Source organism: Doryrhamphus excisus, chromosome 23, assembly GCF_030265055.1.
Source record: "Doryrhamphus excisus isolate RoL2022-K1 chromosome 23, RoL_Dexc_1.0, whole genome shotgun sequence".
Lineage (NCBI taxonomy): Eukaryota > Metazoa > Chordata > Actinopteri > Syngnathiformes > Syngnathidae > Doryrhamphus > Doryrhamphus excisus.
In genome coordinates this window covers 10494864-10517235 of record NC_080488.1, presented here as the reverse complement: position 1 = coordinate 10517235, position 22372 = coordinate 10494864, and the positions used below count along the sequence as shown (strand labels likewise).

At 41.9% G+C, this 22372-nt stretch overlaps 5 protein-coding genes across 5 annotated transcripts; 4 read left to right on the top strand and 1 right to left on the bottom strand.

Moving 5' to 3' along the window:
* The first annotated feature begins 2122 nt into the window (after window positions 1-2122).
* Window positions 2123-3578, top strand: tmsb2 (thymosin beta 2). Its single transcript, XM_058063634.1, has 3 exons — window positions 2123-2246; window positions 3007-3111; window positions 3261-3578. Exons 2-3 carry the CDS (start codon window positions 3012-3014, stop codon window positions 3296-3298), a joined length of 138 nt encoding a protein of 45 aa, XP_057919617.1. The 5' UTR covers window positions 2123-2246; window positions 3007-3011; the 3' UTR covers window positions 3299-3578.
* Window positions 3579-5505: 1927 nt separating this feature from the next.
* Window positions 5506-7096, top strand: LOC131110462 (protein Wnt-8a-like). The gene is made up of 6 exons (XM_058063631.1): window positions 5506-5576; window positions 5655-5688; window positions 5817-5955; window positions 6111-6236; window positions 6315-6457; window positions 6527-7096. The coding sequence occupies exons 1-6, from the start codon at window positions 5506-5508 to the stop codon at window positions 7094-7096; spliced, it is 1083 nt and encodes a 360-aa protein (XP_057919614.1).
* A 609-nt stretch (window positions 7097-7705) lies between these two features.
* LOC131110665 (protein Wnt-8a-like) lies at window positions 7706-9179 on the top strand. Its single transcript, XM_058063951.1, has 5 exons — window positions 7706-7720; window positions 7804-7933; window positions 8115-8240; window positions 8320-8462; window positions 8622-9179. Exons 1-5 carry the CDS (start codon window positions 7706-7708, stop codon window positions 9177-9179), a joined length of 972 nt encoding a protein of 323 aa, XP_057919934.1.
* Window positions 9180-13697: 4518 nt separating this feature from the next.
* Window positions 13698-14424, bottom strand: syce3 (synaptonemal complex central element protein 3). Its single transcript, XM_058063633.1, has 2 exons — window positions 14119-14424; window positions 13698-14012 (listed from the first exon to the last, which is right to left on the bottom strand). The coding sequence occupies exons 1-2, from the start codon at window positions 14339-14341 to the stop codon at window positions 13870-13872; spliced, it is 366 nt and encodes a 121-aa protein (XP_057919616.1). The 5' UTR covers window positions 14342-14424; the 3' UTR covers window positions 13698-13869.
* A 901-nt stretch (window positions 14425-15325) lies between these two features.
* Window positions 15326-17306, top strand: foxi3b (forkhead box I3b). The gene is made up of 2 exons (XM_058063630.1): window positions 15326-16082; window positions 16168-17306. Exons 1-2 carry the CDS (start codon window positions 15482-15484, stop codon window positions 16743-16745), a joined length of 1179 nt encoding a protein of 392 aa, XP_057919613.1. The 5' UTR covers window positions 15326-15481; the 3' UTR covers window positions 16746-17306.
* Window positions 17307-22372: the final 5066 nt, after the last annotated feature.

Sequence of the window (22372 nt, the reverse complement as noted above, 5' to 3'; positions counted from 1 at the left end):
TTTAGAAGGTCAAAGATCTCCTCAACTGGTAGTCAGAAGTGAATCACCCGAGGATCTGTATCTGTACTTAAATGTATTGAGGCATCCTGCATTACCAGCACCTGTCATTATTAGTAGAGAGTGTTTGCTCTAACAATGCAATGTTTACAAAGTTGCTTTTCCAAAGCAGGTTGTTTCAGATTGTGGAGTTGGTCGCACCAACCGCACCAACCCATCACAAGATTGAGGGTAAACTTTTTGCCTGTAGGAGCTTCTGTGATATGGTAAATGTCAGCTAAAAAAAAAAAAGCTCACAAATTCCGCCCACTATGAAATCTTAAAGAGGTGGTCTAACGATGAATTGGATGCATTATGAAAATTGTTGTTATATTACACTATACTGCACTTTAATATGTTTACATTAGGGCTGTAAAAGTTAGTGGGTTATTAACGCGTTAACGGAGGTTTCCTTTAATGACGCGCGATTAACGTGCGTACGGCCTTTTTTGATCCTAGCTGACGCCGCAGTTGTCACTGTGTAGCTACAAGCTGGAGCCAATATTGAGCAGAAATTGAGACACAATAAGGTATATTCATTGGTAAATTAGTAATTACTAATTAACAAAAACTCACGGTGAAAATTCCTGCGCTTGCGATGCATTCATACTTAACTAGTTCACGGAAATTATGCATGCTACAAATTTGGAACATTTAAATATGTTCTTTGCACACTGGCACGTAGCCCTGCACAGTTTCCACATACAGCACATCTGTTTAGGACCAATTTACTCATCGGCACGCAACATTGTATTATACTGCAGGGACAAAATGCATGCAAGTGTAAACTAGGCCTGCTAAATGATCTGTTGAAGACCCACTGTGGTGCAAATTTGGAACTGGTTGCAAAAGAGAATCCATTTCGCCGCTTCCTGTGCATGACTGATGTGCCATTGAGCAAGAAACTACAACCACCAACCAGGGTAGCACTGTATTGTATGACTGTATGGTAAGTGTACGTGCATGTATTTATGCATGCACACTGTATGAACATTCATTAGTTCATTTTCTATTGCCTTTCCACTAGGGTCTACCCAAAGCTGCCAAGTTATAATGACAAATTAGGCGAGGTTATATTTAGCTGATGATGAGATGTTAACATAAGAGGTGCAGCAGGAGGTCTCACTCACTTAAATATATTTTCAAAAGTGTCTTTGGATCATAAGGCAGGGTCAGCTTTTACGACTTTCACCCCTCATTCATTACCTCATTAAAGTACAGGTATATAGAATCTTAAGAAAGTGGGTCAGTTCCACATTCTGACCAAGCGATGGGAATGCACCCACACTGAAAAGCATGCAACCATTTATGACCACAGAGAGGCGTTGTTGTCACCCTATTTAAGGCCGTCCAGTAATGTGATGCCAGAATAGCAATGCACATACAATACTGTACCAAAGAGGCAATGTTGAGTCATCCTCACAGTTATGAACTGCATGGCAGGGAGCTGGGCTGATATATGCATATAAATATACACAGCAGGTGTCCTCACTGACCGGCAGCATTGTAGTGGACCCCTGGGATGATTAAGAGGGGAAAGCATGGTATTTTATGACATCATCCCAGGACTATCTGAACATCATTGCTCTATTGAAGCCTGATGTAATCAAGAGCTGCTTGATCAGCCACAAAATAAAAGCTGTGACTAACATCTGTGGAGACTTAAATGTAAAACCATATACGCAAAATATACCAAATGCAGTAAACACCAAAAGACGACCGCTCATATAAATAAAGGGAACAATAACATAACACATCCGAGCTCTCAATTAATGAAATATTCTTATTAAATACAATTTTCTTGAATGTGCTGACAACAAAAATAATCTCCAAGGAAATCAAATGTATTAGATTTATTAAAGTGGAAAAACTAAAAACTGATCCAACTTTGATGTAATTTTGGATCAAGTAACATAAGGCCTCTTCTTGTATTGCATCCTATATTGACATAAGCAGAGCATCACACTGAGTCTTGTCTTTTCCCTTAAGAACATAAATATTGATGACAAAGAAGAAGTCTGACTAAGCCCTGAGTCACTCTCTCTCCCCTCTCTATCTCTCTCCTCCCTCCCTTTTATACCCCCTCCCTGGATGTAGGCAAGCAGGCGTGCACACACACCGGCAGCTCCCGTCTCACTCTCTGCACCGTTATCCCTCCGCGCTCTCCTTTAAGCTAGTGGATTTGAGCCAGCTGCTGCGTAAAAACACAGGTAAGAATATAAATATTCTGTATATTCTTCATCGTGTTTTTCAGGGATGTCTGGCTGTGTTCTTTTTCGGGGAGGCTTGTTGCTGGGAGCCAGACAAAGGATTGGGGTGTGGCTGGATCACAAGAGAGGTGGCCTGCTGATGGCAGCAAGGGGGAAAGATGTGCAAAGGAATGGTGGTGCTGATGGTGATGAAGGGGGGAAACAATGGGGCTTAGTGTCTGGGTAATTAGTTTGCCGATTAATCAAGATGTGCTCCTGTCAGGGTTATCATCTGTGGCGTGATCCAGTTTGCCTTGTTTGTTACTCTAATGATTAAAACATACCAATAAAGCTCTATTTGTACATAACATCATGTAGTCGTGTGGGTCAAGGGGGCTACACGACAGAGCAGGTGTGACCAGGCCACATTTTGCAAGACGACATATTGAGACCTGAGGCTAGGTCAGGCAAATGACTGCAGTAAAGCACAATGAGGCTGGAGGGGTGGATGCAGAGGGACAGAACAAAGACATGGGCCCCAGAGAAGGAATGGCAAAGACAAAGAAAAGACAGATGGGTAAAAAAAAAAAAAAAAAAAAAGGCACGTGGTGCCGCCATGAAGGGGGGAGTGCATGATGATGGAGGCACACATGTGGACATGTGTTAGCTTTGCACAAAAGCCACTCCCTTCGTATGTCACTGCTGAAAATGTTCCTATTCAACACCATTCAACATTACCTCAGGTACTCAATATTCTAAGGTGATATTTTTGTCTTTACAGCCAAAATGTCTGACAAGCCTGATATGACTGAGATTTCTCGTTTTGACAAGACAAAGCTTAAGAAGACCGAGACAAAAGAAAAAAACCCTCTACCCACCAAAGAGAGTGAGTCAACGCTTTTCTGTGCCAGTACAATACAGCTACATCTGACAATACCACAATGAATAATAACTGAGAATAAATCTGCACAATATACTGATTTTTCTCCTCTCGTGGTCTTTAATGCTGATACATGTTCTCCTTCTCCTCCCCAGCGATTGAGCAAGAGAGGAAAGGAGATGCCACACCTTGACTGATAAGCACATGAAGAAAAGAAGCTGGGATGCCACAGCAAAATGCACTTTGTTTTTCATTATCACAGTATTCCCATCTCCTACTTTTGTCGTCAGATAAAGGGTGCTCCTGAGCTGAGAAGGGTTACATCCTCATATGGATGGGAGGGGGTCGCTTTATCACGTGAGAGCAGAAGAGTTAGTCTGGTTCCCTGTCTCCAACATTGCCAAACTGGGAAGAGTGGTGCTGTGATGTAGCATCACGAGGCAGGCAACCAAACTATGGGGGGATAAGGGTGGGTGGGGGTCTCCTGAAAGAGGGAGCAGTCAGAGCCAAACCATGTGGGGGGTTTTTCGTAATAATTTTTTTAACTTTTCTTTATGAAATAAATATCAAGATGTGGAACCAAATGGTCTGAATCAGTTTTTCAGTTTTGTGCAAAAAACATAAGACTTTTACACAAGCATAATAGGAAATGGTCATGATACGATGACTAATAAACCTCAATGGCGTTAACCTAATGGAGCCACACACTCACAAGCCACAATGTTAGGAACACCTGCACCATCACCACCACGAGATCAACTTCATTTAAGGCCTTACACACTATGTAGGGTACTTTATATTATAGCTACATACACAATACTGGGGACAGCTCGATATAATGCAGTGCAATTCCTCACTATTGCAAAGTGCAACAGTATCAGTCCTTCCCATTGCAATTTATATTTATATTATATACAGTGGTATGAAAATGTTTTGGTATAACACATATACATAACACATAATCACCAACACTCAGTATATAATATAATAATAGTTGCAACCATTACTTCTGATAATAATAATGATTTTGGTTGGGCACAAGAATTTGGAAAATTTGAAATTTAAAAAAAAGCACCTAATACTCATAAACTGAGCTACTGGTGTGATTATCATTATTACTAAGTTTTGGTTTTATTCGTATTGAAAGATGGGTTGAAATGATAACCCACCAGGGTGAAATGTCACCTCTCCCCACGTGATTTGTCGGCAATAGTTTCGATGGCACCCAAACACTAACACGCCCATGCATTTAGAGCATTATTTGCGCCCTAACAAGCCATTAGAGTTGTTAAGAGGGCGCTTAATTAAAGACAAATTATGACGGGTCAGTATTATATCACGTCCAGGTTTGGAGGGGGCGCTATTCTGTTGGTTTCAGTCATATTGCAGGATGAATGTCAGCGATATCTAATTATTAGGGATTATCCTCACCTACGTCTCCTCTCCATTGTGTGGATGTTCTCGCCCAGTCGTCCGCCTATTGTTGTCCATGCTGAGTGAGTTGTTGTTTTAGAGGATTTTGAGTAGCTTATTTGGGATTTGACAAATGGACATTTTTTTTAAACTAACATTAATCACTATGGGCAACGCAGAATGCCATTAAAGCCATGACAGAAACCAGCATAATCAATGTTGATGACTGCCATGATTATATAGGATAACTTAATAAAACAATCAGGGCACAGCAAAGCACATCATTATCCATTATATAAAAAAATTCAATGTTTCCCACATTAGTGCTTTCATGGATTTATGCTCTTGTAAATTCCAGACTATTTTCACACCAGGTTGCTTCTGAGGGAAACATCTATTATCCTATTATCACCATGATGCCAATGTCGGTGACGTGTGAAGAAGGATTTACATGACTATATGGGCTCTGCTCCTGCAAGACTTTATGGCTTTATCGTCACCCTGAGCTTCCCCCCCAGGGACACCGGTGCCATTTTCCCAAACTTGCAAACCCTTCATGACACATTTTAGATATATGTATTAGTTTGTATTCATCAGCATCTATCAACACTTCTGCAGGGGATCTGCAATGATTAATGTGGGATTATATTCTCCTTACAAGTTGTCATGCAGGTGAAAGCATGAGGAGTGCAGGTGAATGAATGAGGGATTTGTTGAAGTGTCTGCATCCCCTCTTTGAAGTGCACTTATGCACGGACGGCTCCTATTTGTCTACTGGCAGAGGACAATCACTGTCCTCCTTCTCACAGCGGAGCGTTAGCTGCTTGACAAATCTGTCAATCAAAGGGCCTATAGGGCCCACCAGCATATAAATATCATCAGTGTGGAGGTCGGGGCACAGCTTCAGTTGCCCTCTCGTCTTTTTGCAACTCACACTTGGGACTCTAATAGGCAGACGTGCAGGGCAGGGTCTGGATCACAGTTACTATGGGACATTGGACTTTGCCTGCAGTGATGGTTGTCTACATGAGTTGGAATTTGCAAGCCTCATCTGCTTGGTAAGACAACTTGCATTTTGGTGCATTTATTAACACAGCAACTAAATCATTAATTCTGTTTTTTTTTTTTTAATATAGGACGGTGAATAACTTCCTCATGACCGGACCAAAGGTAAACACACTTTCCTCTGATTTGTGCAAATTTCGTTTATAACAAGAGAAATGTCTCCGTCCTGCATTTGGCATGCATGCAATAACATTATATTCTGTATAAAGAATACGCTCTCTCTCTCTCTGAAGGCTTTTCTGACGTATGCTGGCAGTGTTCAAGTAGGTGCGCAAAGTGGAATATACGAGTGTAAACATCAATTTGCGTGGGACAGATGGAACTGTCCGGAGAGTACGCTTCAGCTATCTACACACAAGGGCCTAAGAAGTGGTAAGAAAAGCTTGAATTCACCTTATTTTCCGAAGTCTGACGTGCTCAATGGTGCGCATGACGTAACTATTGCATTTTTACGCATCTATTACGCACGGTGCCATTGCAAATATACGGTGCCAAATGTGTAACTTTGTTTTTTTTATGTGTTATAGCCACAAAAGAGACATCTTTTGTCCACGCTATCAGTGCTGCAGGAGTGATGTACACTCTGACCAAGAACTGTAGCATGGGAGACTTTGATAACTGCGGCTGTGATGACTCCAGGATAGGACAGAGTGGTATGACGCGTCATCTTTTTACAATTTGATCCAGGTAGTATAAATGATGCTCTAATAAAACTACTTTGCCATCTCCAGGTGGTAGAGGGTGGATTTGGGGAGGCTGTAGTGATAACGTGGCGTTTGGAGAGAAGATCTCCAAACAGTTTGTGGACGCACTAGAAGATGGTCATGACGCTCGTGCCGCGGTCAACCTGCACAACAACGAGGCTGGCAGACTGGTAGGATATGCAACGACATGAATTCACCTTCAGAAAGAGAGCCGTGCATTCATGTTATGTCTTTAACAGGCAATCAAAGCCACAATGAGGAGAGCATGCAAGTGTCACGGAGTGTCTGGCAGCTGCAGCATCCAAACGTGCTGGATGCAGCTGGCTGATTTCAGGGAGGTGGGAAACTACCTGAAGATGAAGCATGCTCAAGCAAAGAAGCTGGAGATGGACAAGAGGCCGGTGAGGGCTGGGAACAGCGCCGATAACAGAGAAGCCATTGCGCATGCCTTCCGCAACATTCCACGGACGGAGCTCATCTTCCTGGAGGACTCCGCGGACTATTGCGTCAGGAACCAGAGCATGGGCTACCTGGGCACCGAGGGACGGGAGTGCCTGAAGGGGGACAAGAACATGCCACAGTGGGAAAGGAAGAGCTGCCGCAGGCTGTGCTACGAATGCAGCCTCCGTGTGGTGGAAAAGCGCACCGAGGTTGTCAGCAGCTGCAACTGCAAGTTCCACTGGTGCTGCACGGTCAGATGTGACAAATGCACCCAAGTTGTTACTAAATATTACTGTGCACGCAAGGACAGTAGCAGAAGAGCACACAACAACAAAACAAAACGAAAACACCGTGCAGGTCGGCACTGATTGTAACAGTCTGTATGGTGCATGATCGTTATGGATTTTATGTTGTTTAATGCACTTTATGTTGGATTTTGTATACTGTACGACCAAATAAGTCACTCACAACTGTTGAGCATGACGATATATAGTCAAAAATATGTCCTGTCTAATATTGTATTTGAAATTGTACTTAATAAATATTTTATAATATAAAAAGTGATTGCGTTTAGTTTGTCACAGGCTAGCCTCACTTGTATATTGGTGTCATGCGGCTTTGCAAGGAAAATAAACTATCACCTATAATACCAGCCTTTGAAGTGCGCATATAGGCGTTTCCTAAAGCCGTTATCCAATCAGCTTTTTGGCTGCTTGGGGGATAAGACACAAGGGCCCCGTTTGTTCCTCCTTCAAATAAAGGCCTTAAGCTGCATAAGACGGGCTCACCTTAAGTTTGGTGGTGGACAATCGATCAAAATGGTACATTTACTATGGATGCTGCCTATTCTATGCAGAATTGATGCAGGACATGCTTGGTAAGTGACTTTCCTCAAGCTTAGATTGAAATGTTTCTGAAGTCTGATTAGAGTTTATAAATGATGCTGTTGTCCTCTCAGGATTGCAAGCAATTTTCTGATGACGGGTTCCAAGGTAAATGAGGAATTTATTTTCAGAATTGCACTATTTTTATTTGGGAACTTCAAATGAAAAATCTATGGCTCTGTTGCATGCAGGCTTACCTTACCTATGCCAGAAGCGTGCAGGTGGGCACACAGAGTGGCATAGACGAGTGTAAACATCAGTTTACGTGGGATAGGTGGAACTGCCCAGACAGCGCTGTCCAGCTCAGGGGACTAAGACGTGGTAGGGACATCATGCATTTGCATAAACATAAATTAAAAATAATATGTGTAGCCCCAGTTAAAGGTTTTGTCACACTTTCTTATGCTATTAAATGAGGTGTGTCAAAATTTGTCTAGGATCAAAAACATTGTCTTGGCAGTGTTAATTAAAATCAGTATGATTCATCTCCTTTTCTTTGCAGCAACCAGAGAAACATCTTTTGTCCATGCCATCAGTGCAGCAGGAGTCATGTACACCCTGACCAGGAACTGCAGTCTGGGAGACCTCGACAACTGTGGCTGTGATGTCTCAAGAAACGGCAAAATTGGTATGAAAGGAACATACTCAATAATGAGGGGGAAAGGTGAATGATGTTTCCTATTGTCAATGATGATTTGTGCATCTAGGTGGACAAGGCTGGCTGTGGGGTGGCTGCAGTGACAACGTGGACTTCGGGGAGAGGATTTCTAAACAGTATGTGGATGCACAAGAGACTGGTCAGGACTCCAGAGCTGCCGTCAACCTGCATAACAATGAAGCTGGACGTCAAGTAAGCATATTTATACCTTATGGATTAAGAGCTACATAGATCGAAAAGGCTTCTATCTGTGAAATCTGTGGTATTGTTAGAGAAATAACAAGCCTCGTAGGTAGGGAATGATGAATTCCATTTACTCATCAGGAAATAACATTGCCCATGTCTCTATAGGCGGTGAAGGCCACCATGAAGCGCATCTGCAGATGTCACGGCATGTCTGAGAGTTGCAGCGTCCAAACCTGCTGGACACAGCTGTCCGACTTCAGAGAAATTGGTGATTATCTAAAGGTCAAGCACAGCCAAGCCCAAAAACTGGACATCGACAAGAAGCGCAAAAGGGCAGGCAACAGTGCGGACAGCCGTGGGGCCATCGTGGATGCTTTTGGCAGCATCGCCCGGACTGAACTCATCTACCTGGAGGACTCCCCCGATTACTGCAAGAGAAACACCACTTTAGGGTTGTACGGCACAGAGGGCCGGGAGTGTGTGCAGCACGGAGAGGCCCTTACCCAGTGGGAGAGGAGGAGCTGCCGTAGGCTGTGCCACGAGTGTGGCCTGAGGGTGGAGGAGAGGCGTACTGAGGTGGTGAGCAGTTGCAACTGTAAGTTCCACTGGTGCTGCAAGGTGAACTGTGATGACTGCTCGCAGGTCATAGTGAAGCACGTCTGCGCCAGGAGGGAAGCCACTGAAGGTCACAGCCTCAGACGCAGATATCGTGGCCCCAAATAAGACATAAGTTTATATGACAATCTTCTAAAGGGTCAAAATCTGAACTGTAATCATGTTTGCACTTTTGTTTCATGTTGTACGCCTATTTATATTAATTTGTGTCACTGAGTGGAATGTCTGAGTATTGAATAAAAGTTAAACTTCTCCAGCACTGTCTTTATTATTTCAAATGGTTAAATAGAGATTGTTTAACTTGGGGAAGAAGGGGCTTTAGGACAAGCCGAAAGTCAAGTTGTGTCTATTTGAATTACAATGGTGTAAATACACTTAACAGAGGATTACAGGGATAACATGGTGCAGATGACACCTATCAAGGTGTTGATCCTGCATTACTTTGATGTCAATGCGTACTGAATTGGTTCTCGGGATTTGAAAGACAAATTAGTGAAGTATTTCCACTGCAAGAAGTCAGCTATTTGTCCTGATAATCTGGGAGGATGCCCAGCACAGGCTTTCTCACATCTCAGATTCAGACAATGCTAATGCAGTATGCAATACATCAAAGCTCCGGGAGGGGAGGCAGTTTGACAGTCCGCGACACATTTCCGCCACTTTGTGTTAAGGTACTCACATTTTCCGTCTTGAAATGTGATATTTTTTTGTTGTTGAAATACCGCATTTACACATTAGGTCTGTAAAAAACTTCAACTGATTTACTCCCTTCTTTCCTCTTCCACCCACTGTATTAACTCAAAATGTTCCTCTCAGCAGGACATGTCATAAATCTGGCACTGTCTTAGTTAAATGAGAAATGGCATTGCTATTTCCTTCATCAGGGGTCCAGGATTGGAGGAGAGTGGGTGGGGGTATTTTTAGCTTTACAAACACTACTTTTGGAGCAAGAAAATAAGGTAAGCGCAACAGGCTTTAGAAAAGTGGGCTTCACCTTCAGGTGGTGACAGTAAAGACAATAACAAAAAAGTAACAGATATTGACTCTGAAAACAAGAAACTCTTTATCTTCCAATCCCCTTTTCCCATTTGCCTGTTTGCTCCTGGGGATGTCCCGTATTTCCCATGCTGTCCTGCTGTGCGCTAATGAAGGCTTTGCCCCACTGGAGGTCTTCCCCGATCCACCCCTTATCTCTTGTCTCCACCAGCTAAACATGATTGCTTCCATATTGGCCCAATGAAGAAACTGCTGTAAATGGCATCTATTCTTTACTTAAAATGATGTTGGAACTTTTTGAGTGAAACAAGTTAAGGTTTAACCTAATTTTTCTCAGAAGAAATGTGTCATTGTTTGCTAGAAATGCTGGAAAATACATTTGTCACTAAATACTCAAATGTGTTTGCAACACTTTCTCCATTATCATACATCTTTCCATGTTGACTCTACAGTGGCAAGATCCTGTCTTTCACAAGGGGTGCGTCTCCAAATCAGAACCCCAGAGGAAAACAAGAGCAGGGGGAAGCAGGGGGGGAATCTTGCACAAAGACCCCCCAGGAGGACTCATGTATTCACCAGACATGCCTGAGGGTCTGGGGGGGCGGATCACACCGTGATTGATCATTCCCACTCCCTGTTGCCCTCCTCTATCACCTATGTGTGAGATAAAGTCTCGCTGTGCTGGGTCACAAGACTGTATTTAGGAAATGCCATCCACATTAATATCTAGGATTAACAAGGAAAAAGCCTTAAAAATGGTATTGGGTAGGAAAATAAATACAGCTGTATATGCTGCATTATTGCTGCATATAGAGATTCTTGAGGCAACACAATGTAAAAGTGCTAATGTCAGTTCTGTATAATTCTGTGGGAAAAAGTATTTAGGATTAAGAAAATTCACCTCACGTGAACTGGTGTTGCCTGTGTGTTCATCTGGACTACAAAAAAAGGAAGCAACAGGACAGCAACCACATGTGAAAAGGTAACAAGGACCGACTGCCAAGTTCAGTCTGACAGGTAAAACTGACAGGTACAAATAAGGAGCTATCCATGCAGAAACATTTTCATTTTCATTTCAAGTATCATCTCAGACATTCATCCACACAAACGGCATACAGGGTGCCCTGAAACGGTAGTTAAAAAAAAAACCAAAATACTTTCAGAGAATCTCTAAACACCATCTTTCCATGTAAATCTCAATCTAATTTGCATAGTGAGGCACTACAGCTGTGACAATCTGAATCATTGTCCACACACTTTCCCAAACTAACAGTACAGCAGTGGTTCCCATACCTTTTTTCCCATACCAATGGGAATGGCCAAATCTCTTTCCTTGGCCTCCTGCGGTCTCGAGTTTGCTCCTGATCGATCCCTTCGTTCTGCTTAAAGAGTTCTGATTTGTGCCATTGTCTCCAATGGTAACACTCTCCATCATTCCTTGACGAAGCTCGTATGACACAAACAAGGTGATAAACTGGCATCCCTGCTGATGCAATGCCTCTTTCTTCCAACAGTACATACTCCCAAGGATGTCCTGCTTGTCTTTGCTGATATGAGCTTGCACTTGTTCAGTGTGAGTGACTTGGGAGTTAACTCGGGTATAATTTTGGTATGCAGTCCGTCTTACACCAAAACTCAACTTACATCACATGCTAGTAAATTAATTTGTACACAACCCAAGGACCATCTGTAGATTATTATGTGGAGACTTCAATGGTTCAATTGATATTTATAACTATGTCCACAAGATGGTAGCATTGACAAGGCTTGTGTGGCTATTACTGTTTAAAGCAGCACTTCACTGAATATGTACAGTAATAGACTACATTCTCCCCATAATGATCTATTCAATAGATTGGGTTTATCCCTTTCAGTTACTGCAACGTGTTATTTTTCATGAACTATCATTCTGAACTGCGAGCACATAGTGATAAACTTTCACAGTGTATGACAAGTTATCCGTAGATTGTACATGTAATACATAATGCTGCTTTGCTTCAGTGTGAATTTGAATAAACTCCAAATATACATACGGTAAACCCATCTATTTTATTGTATTTTACATCATCTGCAATTTTTCTTAGATAAGCTTAGGTTAGCTTCCATGTAGAGAATTTACATCACTTGCAATGAGCATTAATAGATAGCTTGGCACATCAACAGGGGTTTACATGACAAATATTTAAATAAAATTGATCAAATGGAGAATTATTACAGCTTCTGTTTGGACATCAGGTAGCAAGCAGCTGTTTTTGACTCCCATGGAAAAAAAGAATAATGCCTCACTCACTGCCATTTCCATATTACTTATATATTGTAATATAAAATATATTACTGTATTTTGCCATTTTAGACTGCCTTATGTTCTGCCTCCAGGGGGCAGAAGACAAATATAAAATGCTACAACATTTTCACCATATGGTAATGTCATGGGTATCAGAAGTGTATGAATCAAAGTTGATACCTATAGCAATGTAGGGATAAAGCATTACCTCTGCTCCTCATACATCAGTTCCAGGTGAAGCTGGTGGCAGCTGATTAGGTGCCTCCTGGACTTCTGTGTGTCCCGGCTTGTCAGGGTGACTGACACAAACGATCAGATCACATTGCTTAAGCTGGATTTGCACTGCAGGGTAAGGAAGGAGAGAAAAAATAGAATTGCCTGAATTTCCACACAGATAATTTTAAACAGTAAACAGCAGTAAACAACCTGAATGTTGCACATATTAAGCTGTATGGATGCTACAAAAAAATATATATACTACATATATATGTACACACAAACACACCAGCCATAATCTTTTGAGATCACAAAAAGATAAGCGGTATGAAAAATGGATGGATATACGGCATACTGCAAAGCAATGAGCAAGGTGCACACGATGTCCATTTTTTAAATTATTCTTTGCTAGATCAGTTTTAAATTTTGAAAAGCAAAAACGTTATCGAAATGTAAAAAGAACAAGCTGCAGGATCAGTGACAAAATGAACCTCTCATGTCAGGAACCTCAGATGTTTCTTTAACAGTAAAGGATTTTTTACTTTGCCGCTTTATTTTTATTACTATAACTGTCCCCCTCGGCAGAGAACAAGTCACAACATCCTGCTTGATGGATAGCCACTTCGGTAATCCTTCAGTTACTTCTACATACCCACTAGCAAGGGTCAATCTGACACTCATCCTGTACAACATTGTAACTCGGCACCACCGACACCTCTGAGCATGGCTAACTTGCATAGCAGTTGGACTGTTGTGATCCACATGTGGCTATCACATTGCAGATTGAGGGCAAACAGTCACATTTGTGCTTTGCATAGTTGCAAATTGATCATCAATGTCATCCTTCTAGAATAATTGATGCTTACTGACATTTTGGAAAGAGGAAAAAAAAAATCACACTTACATGCCAGTTGATCCAGGCAATTGGACAGGGAGTCCAGCCCTTTGAGGATGTATTCTAGATCAACACAGGTGGCTGAGGAAGATTGCTCTGTTGTTGTTTCTGTGTTATCCATCTGGAAAACAACACAACACAATTACATAAACTGTGGTGTCTCAGTACATGTGAAAGTGTAACATATCGGAATATCATTAATAGATGACAAAATAAGACATTCTTTTTCTGAAAATTTATTTATTTGAACTTTAGCAGAATTTGACAGGAAATGATCTTACACTTAAGGCACAGTCTATATCAATGCATGAGTCTAATGCTTATAATGTACATTAATGTATTCCAGCTTCTTCTTGGGAAAAAAAATAACAATATGGAAATTACATTATGGAATGAAAACATCACATCTAACTGCGTGGGTCCTGTTGTGAGTTTCCTTTCACAGCCACCGAGCACTGGCGATGAGCCTCCTCCAGTTGCTGCATGGAGCTCCACAGTTGGGGGTTGGTCCGCAGGGCCACCATGTCATAAGCCATCCACGTTAGCTGCACTGCAGGCGGACACGGCGGCAGGTCAATTGTAGGGAAGCGTTGAACAATACCGTCAAGTCCGTCGTATTTAATACACGTTTTAACGTTTGCCAATTGATATTATACCTGATATTTTTTCCATGTCTTCTGTCATCCTTTCCAAAAACTCATTGAGCTCCAGTGAGTCTTCGGTGCTCCTCTTGAGCCCAGGAGGCTTCGTGGAGTCCGTCATCTGTCCAACAAGAATATCCAAACTACAACTCTTTCGGCCATTTTGGATTATGACGCTCATTTCATTAGCCCGCGTTATCCTATATGTTACGTCGTTTTTATCTTCACCACTTAGCATGAAGCTGTCGTTTTTTGTTTATTTCTAGAAACAACCGAAACGGCTCCCGTGTGCGATTTTAACGACCGCTTTATGGAGATATGAATAACAATTACTTACTTCCGCTGAGAGGCTTTTGGTCAGGCAGACGAATGAAGAGAATGGTCTGGTCCTGTTGCTAGCATAAAGAACACGGCAAAATCACACACGTATACCCTACTACGTAATTTTAATATTTAAACATTTTTTTTGTTTCATATAGATTTTTTAAACGTATAGCAGTTCATTCATGTGTTTAAATAAAAAAAATATATGAATAAACAAATCTACAAGTCAACCAGCAGTCTCCCCTATTATTCAACTATTCACTGCTAATAATTTATCAATGCTTTATTTTCTCACAAGGGACTCTAATTATGGCACCTGACTTAATATTACAATAGGGATGAATGTGCAATCTCAGTTATACAATATATGATTAACTGCTACCTTACAACAAATAATAGTCGGAATCGTTCAATATTAAATTATAAATCATACAAGTGTCAACTTTGGAAAGACAATCTGTGTATGTTTAGTGTGTTGGACCACACTTATTTCCAGTAAGTGAAAACTATGCATATAATGTATGCAAAATAATTGAAGTTGAATCACAGGAAAATAAATTATATACCTAAGCAAGGGTTTTCCATTCACCGTAAAGGTTTAAATTCATGTTGACAATGGGAAAACACGTTTAAAGGGTGCAATTTTTCTGTGTGTAAATTTGCATAGTCACAATAAAAGCACAGAAAATCGGACTCAATCATGCTATAGCAGCTTAGGTTTTAAGAAAATTGATTTAAGCAAGGTTGAAAACCCCTGGAGGGACTGAAGTAGCCTCCCCCCCTCAAAAAAATTACAGGCTGCTCACCTAAAGAGACAACCAATCAAATGAGATTGGGGGCGTGTCCAAGGAGGCAGATAAAACAGGTATGACAGGTGACATCTGAACATAAAGCAAGGGCAAAACGGGCACGCAAGGACATCTTAAATAAGACAGTTTGGATTGGCTCGTTAACTCTAACAGCTCCAAAGAACCATTTTCTTTAAAGACACAGGTTTTGAACCAGCAAACAAGTGAAGGCTCTCTTCGAGGTAAGAAGAAACGCTGCTTTGACAATGTCTACATTTGAGACGCAGGACCAGTCTCCTCCACGTTGTGGCCCTCAGTTCCCGAGCCTCGGCCAGGAGCCCCCTGAACTCAGCCTGTACAGTGACTGTTACTACCCTCCGCCATCCCTACCGAGTCCTCAACGTACCACGCCGACATCCTACGAGCTGAGTGACTACAGCACCTCCTCCCCAAACCCTTACCTTTGGTTCAACGGCTCTGGGATCAACACGCCATCATACCTGACTACTAACGTTCCACCGGGGAACCCTGGCCCTCCCTTCGTGCCACAGCACTATGGCATGCAGAGGCCATACCTGGGTCCTGCAGGCACTGGAGGCCCAGGAGGGGAATTGAGCTGGTTCTCTCTGCCTTCACAAGAGGACTTGATGAAGCTTGTCAGACCCCCTTATTCGTACTCCGCTCTCATCGCCATGGCTATCCACGGCGCACCAGACCGGAGATTGACGCTGAGTCAGATCTACCAGTACGTCGCTGACAACTTCCCTTTCTACAATAAAAGTAAAGCAGGCTGGCAGAATTCCATCAGACACAACCTGTCACTCAATGACTGCTTCAAAAAAGTACCAAGAGATGAAGACGATCCAGGTAATGTTTTGAACAAATACGCTCTTTCTTACGTCTTTCTTATGTCGTATTGAAATATTGAAATGTATCCTTGTATCCTTTACAGGCAAGGGAAACTACTGGACATTAGACCCAAACTGTGAAAAGATGTTTGACAATGGAAACTTCCGTCGCAAAAGGAAGAGAAAGTCCGACTCCCTCTCCGGTGTTGATGGTGGTTCAGGGACCATGGAGTCAGGTGAGAGTGACAGAGGAAGCCCCAAACTCTCTGCCAACTCTGCCCTCAACATCTCCCCAACACCGGACAGAATTCCTTCCCCGTCATCTTCTGGTGCTACACCTTGTCTGAGCAGCTTCCTGTCTGAGATGTCCGGGGTGACTGCTGGACCAGCCAATGATGTGGGAGGTGATGGCTTGAGCAGACCCCTGCAGGTCAACCTCCCCATAGATGGGCCCCACAGGCTTGCACAGCCTGCGAGTTTTAGTAGCTACTCCCCAAACTCAGCTGGCCGAGAATGGCTTCCACAGGTGCAAGCTCCGTCTGTGCTGTCCTCTTCACCCACCCACTCTTCACTGGGGTACTCAAGTCCCATCCTGAGCCAGTACAGTGGGTCCAGTGGACACTTCTACCCCCCGCTGGGCTCAACGGGAATCATTTATCACCGCGAAGGGACTGAGGTTTAACTTTAGGGGGAGGGTGGGAACTGTTAGTATTGACAAGACTTCTTTTGCAGTAGTGATCCACTGTGAGGCGATACATACACAACATGTTTGCGCTGACTGAGACAGTTGGTCACAAGAGCGTGTGACAGCAGACCTGCACACCTTGATTCCCACAGGAACAGCCGAGTCAGCAGCCACGGGCTGAAACTGTCTGACAGCACCAAATCCAAAGTCAGCTCTTTATCCCAACCCAAAAGCTGGTGTCTATCAGAGCTGACTCATTCCTAACTGATCTGAGATCTGATCTGCTGACAGTCTGTTCCACGCAACTGTCTGTGATTCTTTGATGGTTATCACACAAACGTCCAGGCAGCACAATTGGAGTGCTTCATTACACATTTGTCTACATCTTGTGTTGCTTTGGCTTTTATAGAAACAGGAGTTTTAAAAACATTCATTGTAAATATGTTCATGTGCTTGTAATGATATTCCTTTATGTTATTGGTTTGCTTTTAATGTATTCATAATGGAAGCTAATTCTATCTTGTGTTTTTGATATGAATAAAATGCTTTTGACTTTGACAGCAGCTGTTCCTTTTGTTTTTTATTAAACACATGAATACTTGATACTTTATTATAAAAAAAATAAAGTAGAGCAGAAGTACAGAGTGGCAGAAAACATCCCTGCCAAGAAAAGCGATGACCAGTAGCGTAAACGCAGCATGGAGGTGAAACCTGATCCTTGTGTGACGATTGTTTAACTGATTCTCCTAAATGATAAAAAATCCACATTCCCATGGTAGATCTTTTTTTCCCTAAACAACTAAACATAGACATCATGCACCTTAATACTGCTACCTGGATGCGGCATTAATCGTGGCCAGGATCAACTGTGACAACCTTCACAAGGTGCAAAAGGTAATTGACTGCTGATGAGACAATCACGGCAGGTTGATGGACGGTTAACTATCAAATTGGATCTTGTCTTAAATTTAAATAGTGCTGTATGATGTCTTTTTCCACTCCCTGCAATACTAAAACGTGCCTGCAGCAGATATAAGATTTTATTTTATATGTTTATACCTGTAACAATCATGAATACATTTAAATAAACAATAATTCCATAAAAAAGGAACACTGCATACAAAATATGAGAAATTTTAATATATGAACTGTCCAAAACGTAACGTAATGCACTTCTAACAGCACATACAACTGTATGTAATATGTATATGTATGTAATATACAGGGATATTACCGACACTGGTATTACTATACCACACTTTTATCTGCCCTGCGTGTATAAATATACAGTAAATAAATTAGCCTTTGATGGATGTCAGCCTGAGGCCTTTATTTACCCTGAAACACAGGCAGCATGACATTCATTTACACTAAACACAAAAAGAAAGAGAAACAACAAAACATTGAACGAAATACTTAAGTAAAGAAAGAGGGGGCCAAGTGAATTTAACATCCTGGCGTGGGTTTTTGTGGTTTTAAGGCAAAAAGGTCAGGATGATTTGCATAAATGATCGAATGACTAGATATGAAGGCAATAAGATGAAAGTCATACTTGATTAATTTAGTTTCAGTCCTGATAATATCCTGTTAGTTGTGGGAGAATTGCAACCAAGCCAAATTCCTATGCAAATTGACTTGACTTTACCTTCAGTTTTCACAAACAATATGGCCGATGGTGCCACTCTCATTTTCCAACGCAAATTTGAATAGTTTATGCAGCCAAACTTCTTTTTCAGGCTTCGAGATGGCAGGTGAACGGTGTGGCATGAGGATTACTTATCCAAAACGAGGTACTTCTGCCAACAGAAACAACACAGCGCTTTTCTATCTACTTCATGACCAGGAAACATCACCTCCTGATGTCTCATTTAGACTGTTTTAAATGATCAATGCAAATTTGGAACTGTTAGTCATGTCACAGATGGAGTTGAGGAGCACTGAGCTTTCCAGGTGCACTTTCGTTTATTTTAAGAAAGTCGATTGATAGGATTTACTATTACTACTTCAAATCTAGGAAATCACCTTATTTGCAAGTTGACTTGAATGTAACTCCAAATTACAATTATTGGACGTGACATGTCGTAGGAGACCCATTGATTCAAAGACGTAGCATCCATCCATCACACACTTTTCTTGCCTCAGGCAGTGAAATTATTGCTCAATACAGTCATCCGATTAAAATCTAATAAATCCTCATCCCCCACCTGCTGCCTGGCTCGTGGCTGTCTCTCACACACCTGTCGAAGTAACGGAATATGCCCATACACGTACTGTTTACACGTGTCTGTGTGTAGTAGAAGATGTTTATATCATAAACTAAGAAGGAGAACGATTATCTCTGACCTGCATTTTTCTGCAGGTCAGAGTTTTACAATTGTTGGAGATGCACGTAAGACCTGACAGGCAGAGAATCTGTTAAAAAAAAAAAAAGTTTTTTTTTTTTTTAACCTCAATACTATCTGAACCAGAATCCTAACTGTCCTGGTACCAAATCAACCCAAAACAGAGGCACATACGCCTGCTGTATTTACTAAAACAGTCATGTCCTATCAAAGCTGTTTAGTAAACGGCAGGGGAGAACGTCAAGCCTGGAGAAATATGGTCATGCTTAGTATTCCAGCAAGGAGTGGGCCCAGGATTTACCAGCTTACTGTTATGTGTAAACATCCACACACACTCCTGACACACGTATGCAGGTGATGAAAGCACCAATTACTGTGCCCTTAGTCTGCACGTTTTTCGCTCTTTAAATGTTATGGAAAATGTGCACAATGTCTTCAACCACGGCTTGGAATCCGCATGCTGCCGAGAAGTCTTTAGTTTGCAAAAATATATTTTCCTTCAACAGAACTCAAAATATTCAATAGATACGGTCCGTAACCCATCACCAAGTCCCTAAAAATGTTCCGGTTGAGCCAAATTCCAGTAAATATTCCACGCCAGGGTGCAAAAATGTCCCATCGTTTTAGTAATGTCCATCCCAGTCAGCCCCTGGAGAGCACGGTAGTGAGTGTTCTCTCCGTCCTAAACATGGCTTATATACACGATTTGGGGAAAAGTGAAGTTTAAAGACAAACACAGAGCACAGAGAGAGGCTGTGTATATATGAATCATTGCTAGTTCACCCTAAAATATTTTCCATGTCAACATGAAGTAAACATGGCGATACGAAGAGGGCTTTGCAGGAAAAGGGAGGGAGACAGAAGAACAAGTGAAGTAGACATCAGAGCACAAATGAACTTGTTATTGCATTAGTGATGACATGAATATCATACTTTATGAGGGGGATATGGTTGGCAGACGTGTGTGTGTTTACGGCAACATTTTGCCTCAGTTTGCGTACAATACGGCACACGTCTTATAATATCCTGTCGACAAAAACGTTTGTTCGGACCAGGCCCTATAGGTCTCGTATCTTATGATTAGATGATGCGATATGTCACCGCTATCCTGTTTCACTGGGTTCTTCCTGGTGGCAATTTTGCATTTTTATGTCATTGACAGGGGATCAGTCCTGAGTGTACCCTGCCTCTCACTCTCAGTAAGCTGGGAAAACCTTCAGATCCCCCCCAAACACTGAACAACGTAATTGGTATGGAAAATGGATGGAGTAATTCTTCCTTTAGGATTCAACAGTAATAAATACGCAGGGAAAACCCCTGTTTGTTTTAATGATTTAATGAATAGTTAATGGGCTGCACGCAAGCCGAGTGGTTAGCAATGATTGGCTGGCGACCAGTCCAGGGTAGGACTGGCTCCAGCACCCCTCGTGAGGATAAATGGTAGAAAATGAATGAATGGATGAATAGTTAACTAGTACGGATTCTCAGTGCTTGTTCTTAATAAATGCAGTTTATATATATTTACAGACATATGACTGCATATATGACTTTTTTTTTACAATGTAAAACAAAGAAGACAGGCTGTGTATTTTCCGGCACTATTTTTCAGTTCAGTTCAGGTGCTATTTAGAAATCCAAATATTTACAATTTACCATGCAGCGCCTTTTAAGTTGAAAGTGGGGTGGTGGTTGTTGTTTTGGAGACACCTTGTGGCCGTGTTTATTGTGATGCCGTTAGGCATCAGAACAGAAATGAAATCTTTGATACGTTTCTACACAACACCCGTTTCTCTTGTGCATTTAATGCTATTAGAAGCATTGCCATGACCAGTAAATGCAATGAGACTTTTTTTTACTTATACGCCAGGGTGACATATAGTCCAGAAAAGACGATACATGACCTTAATCAACATTATACCGTGTGCTGGCTGCATATAAGTTGTGCTCTGCATTTTATCACGAGATGCAATTGATCCACAATCAATTCCTCAGAACCCTAACAATGCCCAATGGTCTATCAATTGACTAATTAGTCATTATGACCGTCCCTGATGTTGACTCACATTTACTCTAGTGAAACAGACATTTTACATGCCACGGGTGAGCAATTGTGTTCCCAAAACAAACATCAGTAGGACAGGAGCTTTATGTCCTTTCGCCAAACCACAACTGTTCCTTCTCCACACGTTTATGCATCTGCGGCCGCGGCACGTCAGCCTTTTTATTGGTAATCGAAAGACTTATCAGAGTGTGGCGGCCCAATGGATTGTTGCACAGCTACTGAAATCTCATTATGTTGTATCAGGCATGCAGAGAAGCTCTGCATTATTCCGGCTCCAGAATATATTGTGTCAAAATTCAATCCAGCTAACTGACTCAGTGGAGTGGCTGAACTTCAGGATGTCGCACCAAAGAGAACATCATTCATTATCATAAAGCCTTCAGTGGTGTGAAGCCTGTCTTTTATTGCCAGTGCCTGAAGGTTACACCTCTGATAAATTACCCATGACACCCGCTGCAGGAAAAAGGACTGTTTTGACAAAACGGTTGGCTTTTGAAGGCGGGTGGCAAACTTTCATGTTCCTTTTGTTGTGGCCCATAGACTGTCAGAGATTATTGCGGTAGGAAGAGCCAAATACTGTACTACTGCCAGTGATTCTGCTGTGTGCACCTTTATTTACAATCATTCTAACACAATCCTGGTTTGATATTTATTCCACTTCTGCATACTGTAGTTAATAATACTTATCCTTATTCAACTTACCCTGCCTTCTGCTTGAATCATGTGGATCCACTGTTGGCAAGTTCATTCGTGTGCAGCGGGAACCAGCGTGCACAGAGCATGACGGAGCCCATGTAGTGGCCTACGAGAGAAATGAGCATCTTTGAAATAAACCATTCAAAGGCACAGTATTGGTAAATATTGATGCGATGTGTACTTGTGCGCTAGTGCGAATGAGTGTTTTCCCCTCAGTTGAACTATAGGATCATTAACATCAAATAGATACTGCGGCTCATCTGCTTTCCCGATGCAGGTCAAAGTGCAAATCAATGGTAAATTAATTGCCATGATAAAGTGGGTTTTGTACACATGGCTGATCCCGACTGATCAATCCAATGGAAGCCTGCACACACGTTCAAGGATAATTTGCCATTGCATGTGACTGAAGGCTCCTGATTAGTCATCATGCCAATCAATTATATTTGCTGTAATGGAAGACTGCTATGTTTGGATAAATGTATACAATGTACATTCTAGATTTAATAAACTGGTTGTATTTA

Bases quoted from the DNA above. Each gene is read 5' to 3' on its own strand.
- tmsb2 (XM_058063634.1), top strand. From the start codon at position 3,012: ATGTCTGACAAGCCTGATATGACTGAGATTTCTCGTTTTGACAAGACA. The intron at 3,112-3,260 runs GTGAGTCAACGC...TCTCCTCCCCAG, and splicing joins CCCTCTACCCACCAAAGAGA to CGATTGAGCAAGAGAGGAAA.
- LOC131110462 (XM_058063631.1), top strand. From the start codon at position 5,506: ATGGGACATTGGACTTTGCCTGCAGTGATGGTTGTCTACATGAGTTGG. The intron at 5,577-5,654 runs GTAAGACAACTT...TTTTTAATATAG, and splicing joins TTGCAAGCCTCATCTGCTTG to GACGGTGAATAACTTCCTCA. The intron at 6,237-6,314 runs GTATGACGCGTC...TGCCATCTCCAG, and splicing joins CTCCAGGATAGGACAGAGTG to GTGGTAGAGGGTGGATTTGG.
- LOC131110665 (XM_058063951.1), top strand. The intron at 7,934-8,114 runs GTAGGGACATCA...TTTTCTTTGCAG, and splicing joins GCTCAGGGGACTAAGACGTG to CAACCAGAGAAACATCTTTT. The intron at 8,463-8,621 runs GTAAGCATATTT...ATGTCTCTATAG, and splicing joins ACAATGAAGCTGGACGTCAA to GCGGTGAAGGCCACCATGAA.
- syce3 (XM_058063633.1), bottom strand. From the start codon at position 14,341: ATGCTAAGTGGTGAAGATAAAAACGACGTAACATATAGGATAACGCGG. The intron at 14,013-14,118 runs GTATAATATCAA...GTCCGCCTGCAG, and splicing joins AGACATGGAAAAAATATCAG to TGCAGCTAACGTGGATGGCT.
- foxi3b (XM_058063630.1), top strand. From the start codon at position 15,482: ATGTCTACATTTGAGACGCAGGACCAGTCTCCTCCACGTTGTGGCCCT. The intron at 16,083-16,167 runs GTAATGTTTTGA...TATCCTTTACAG, and splicing joins AAGAGATGAAGACGATCCAG to GCAAGGGAAACTACTGGACA.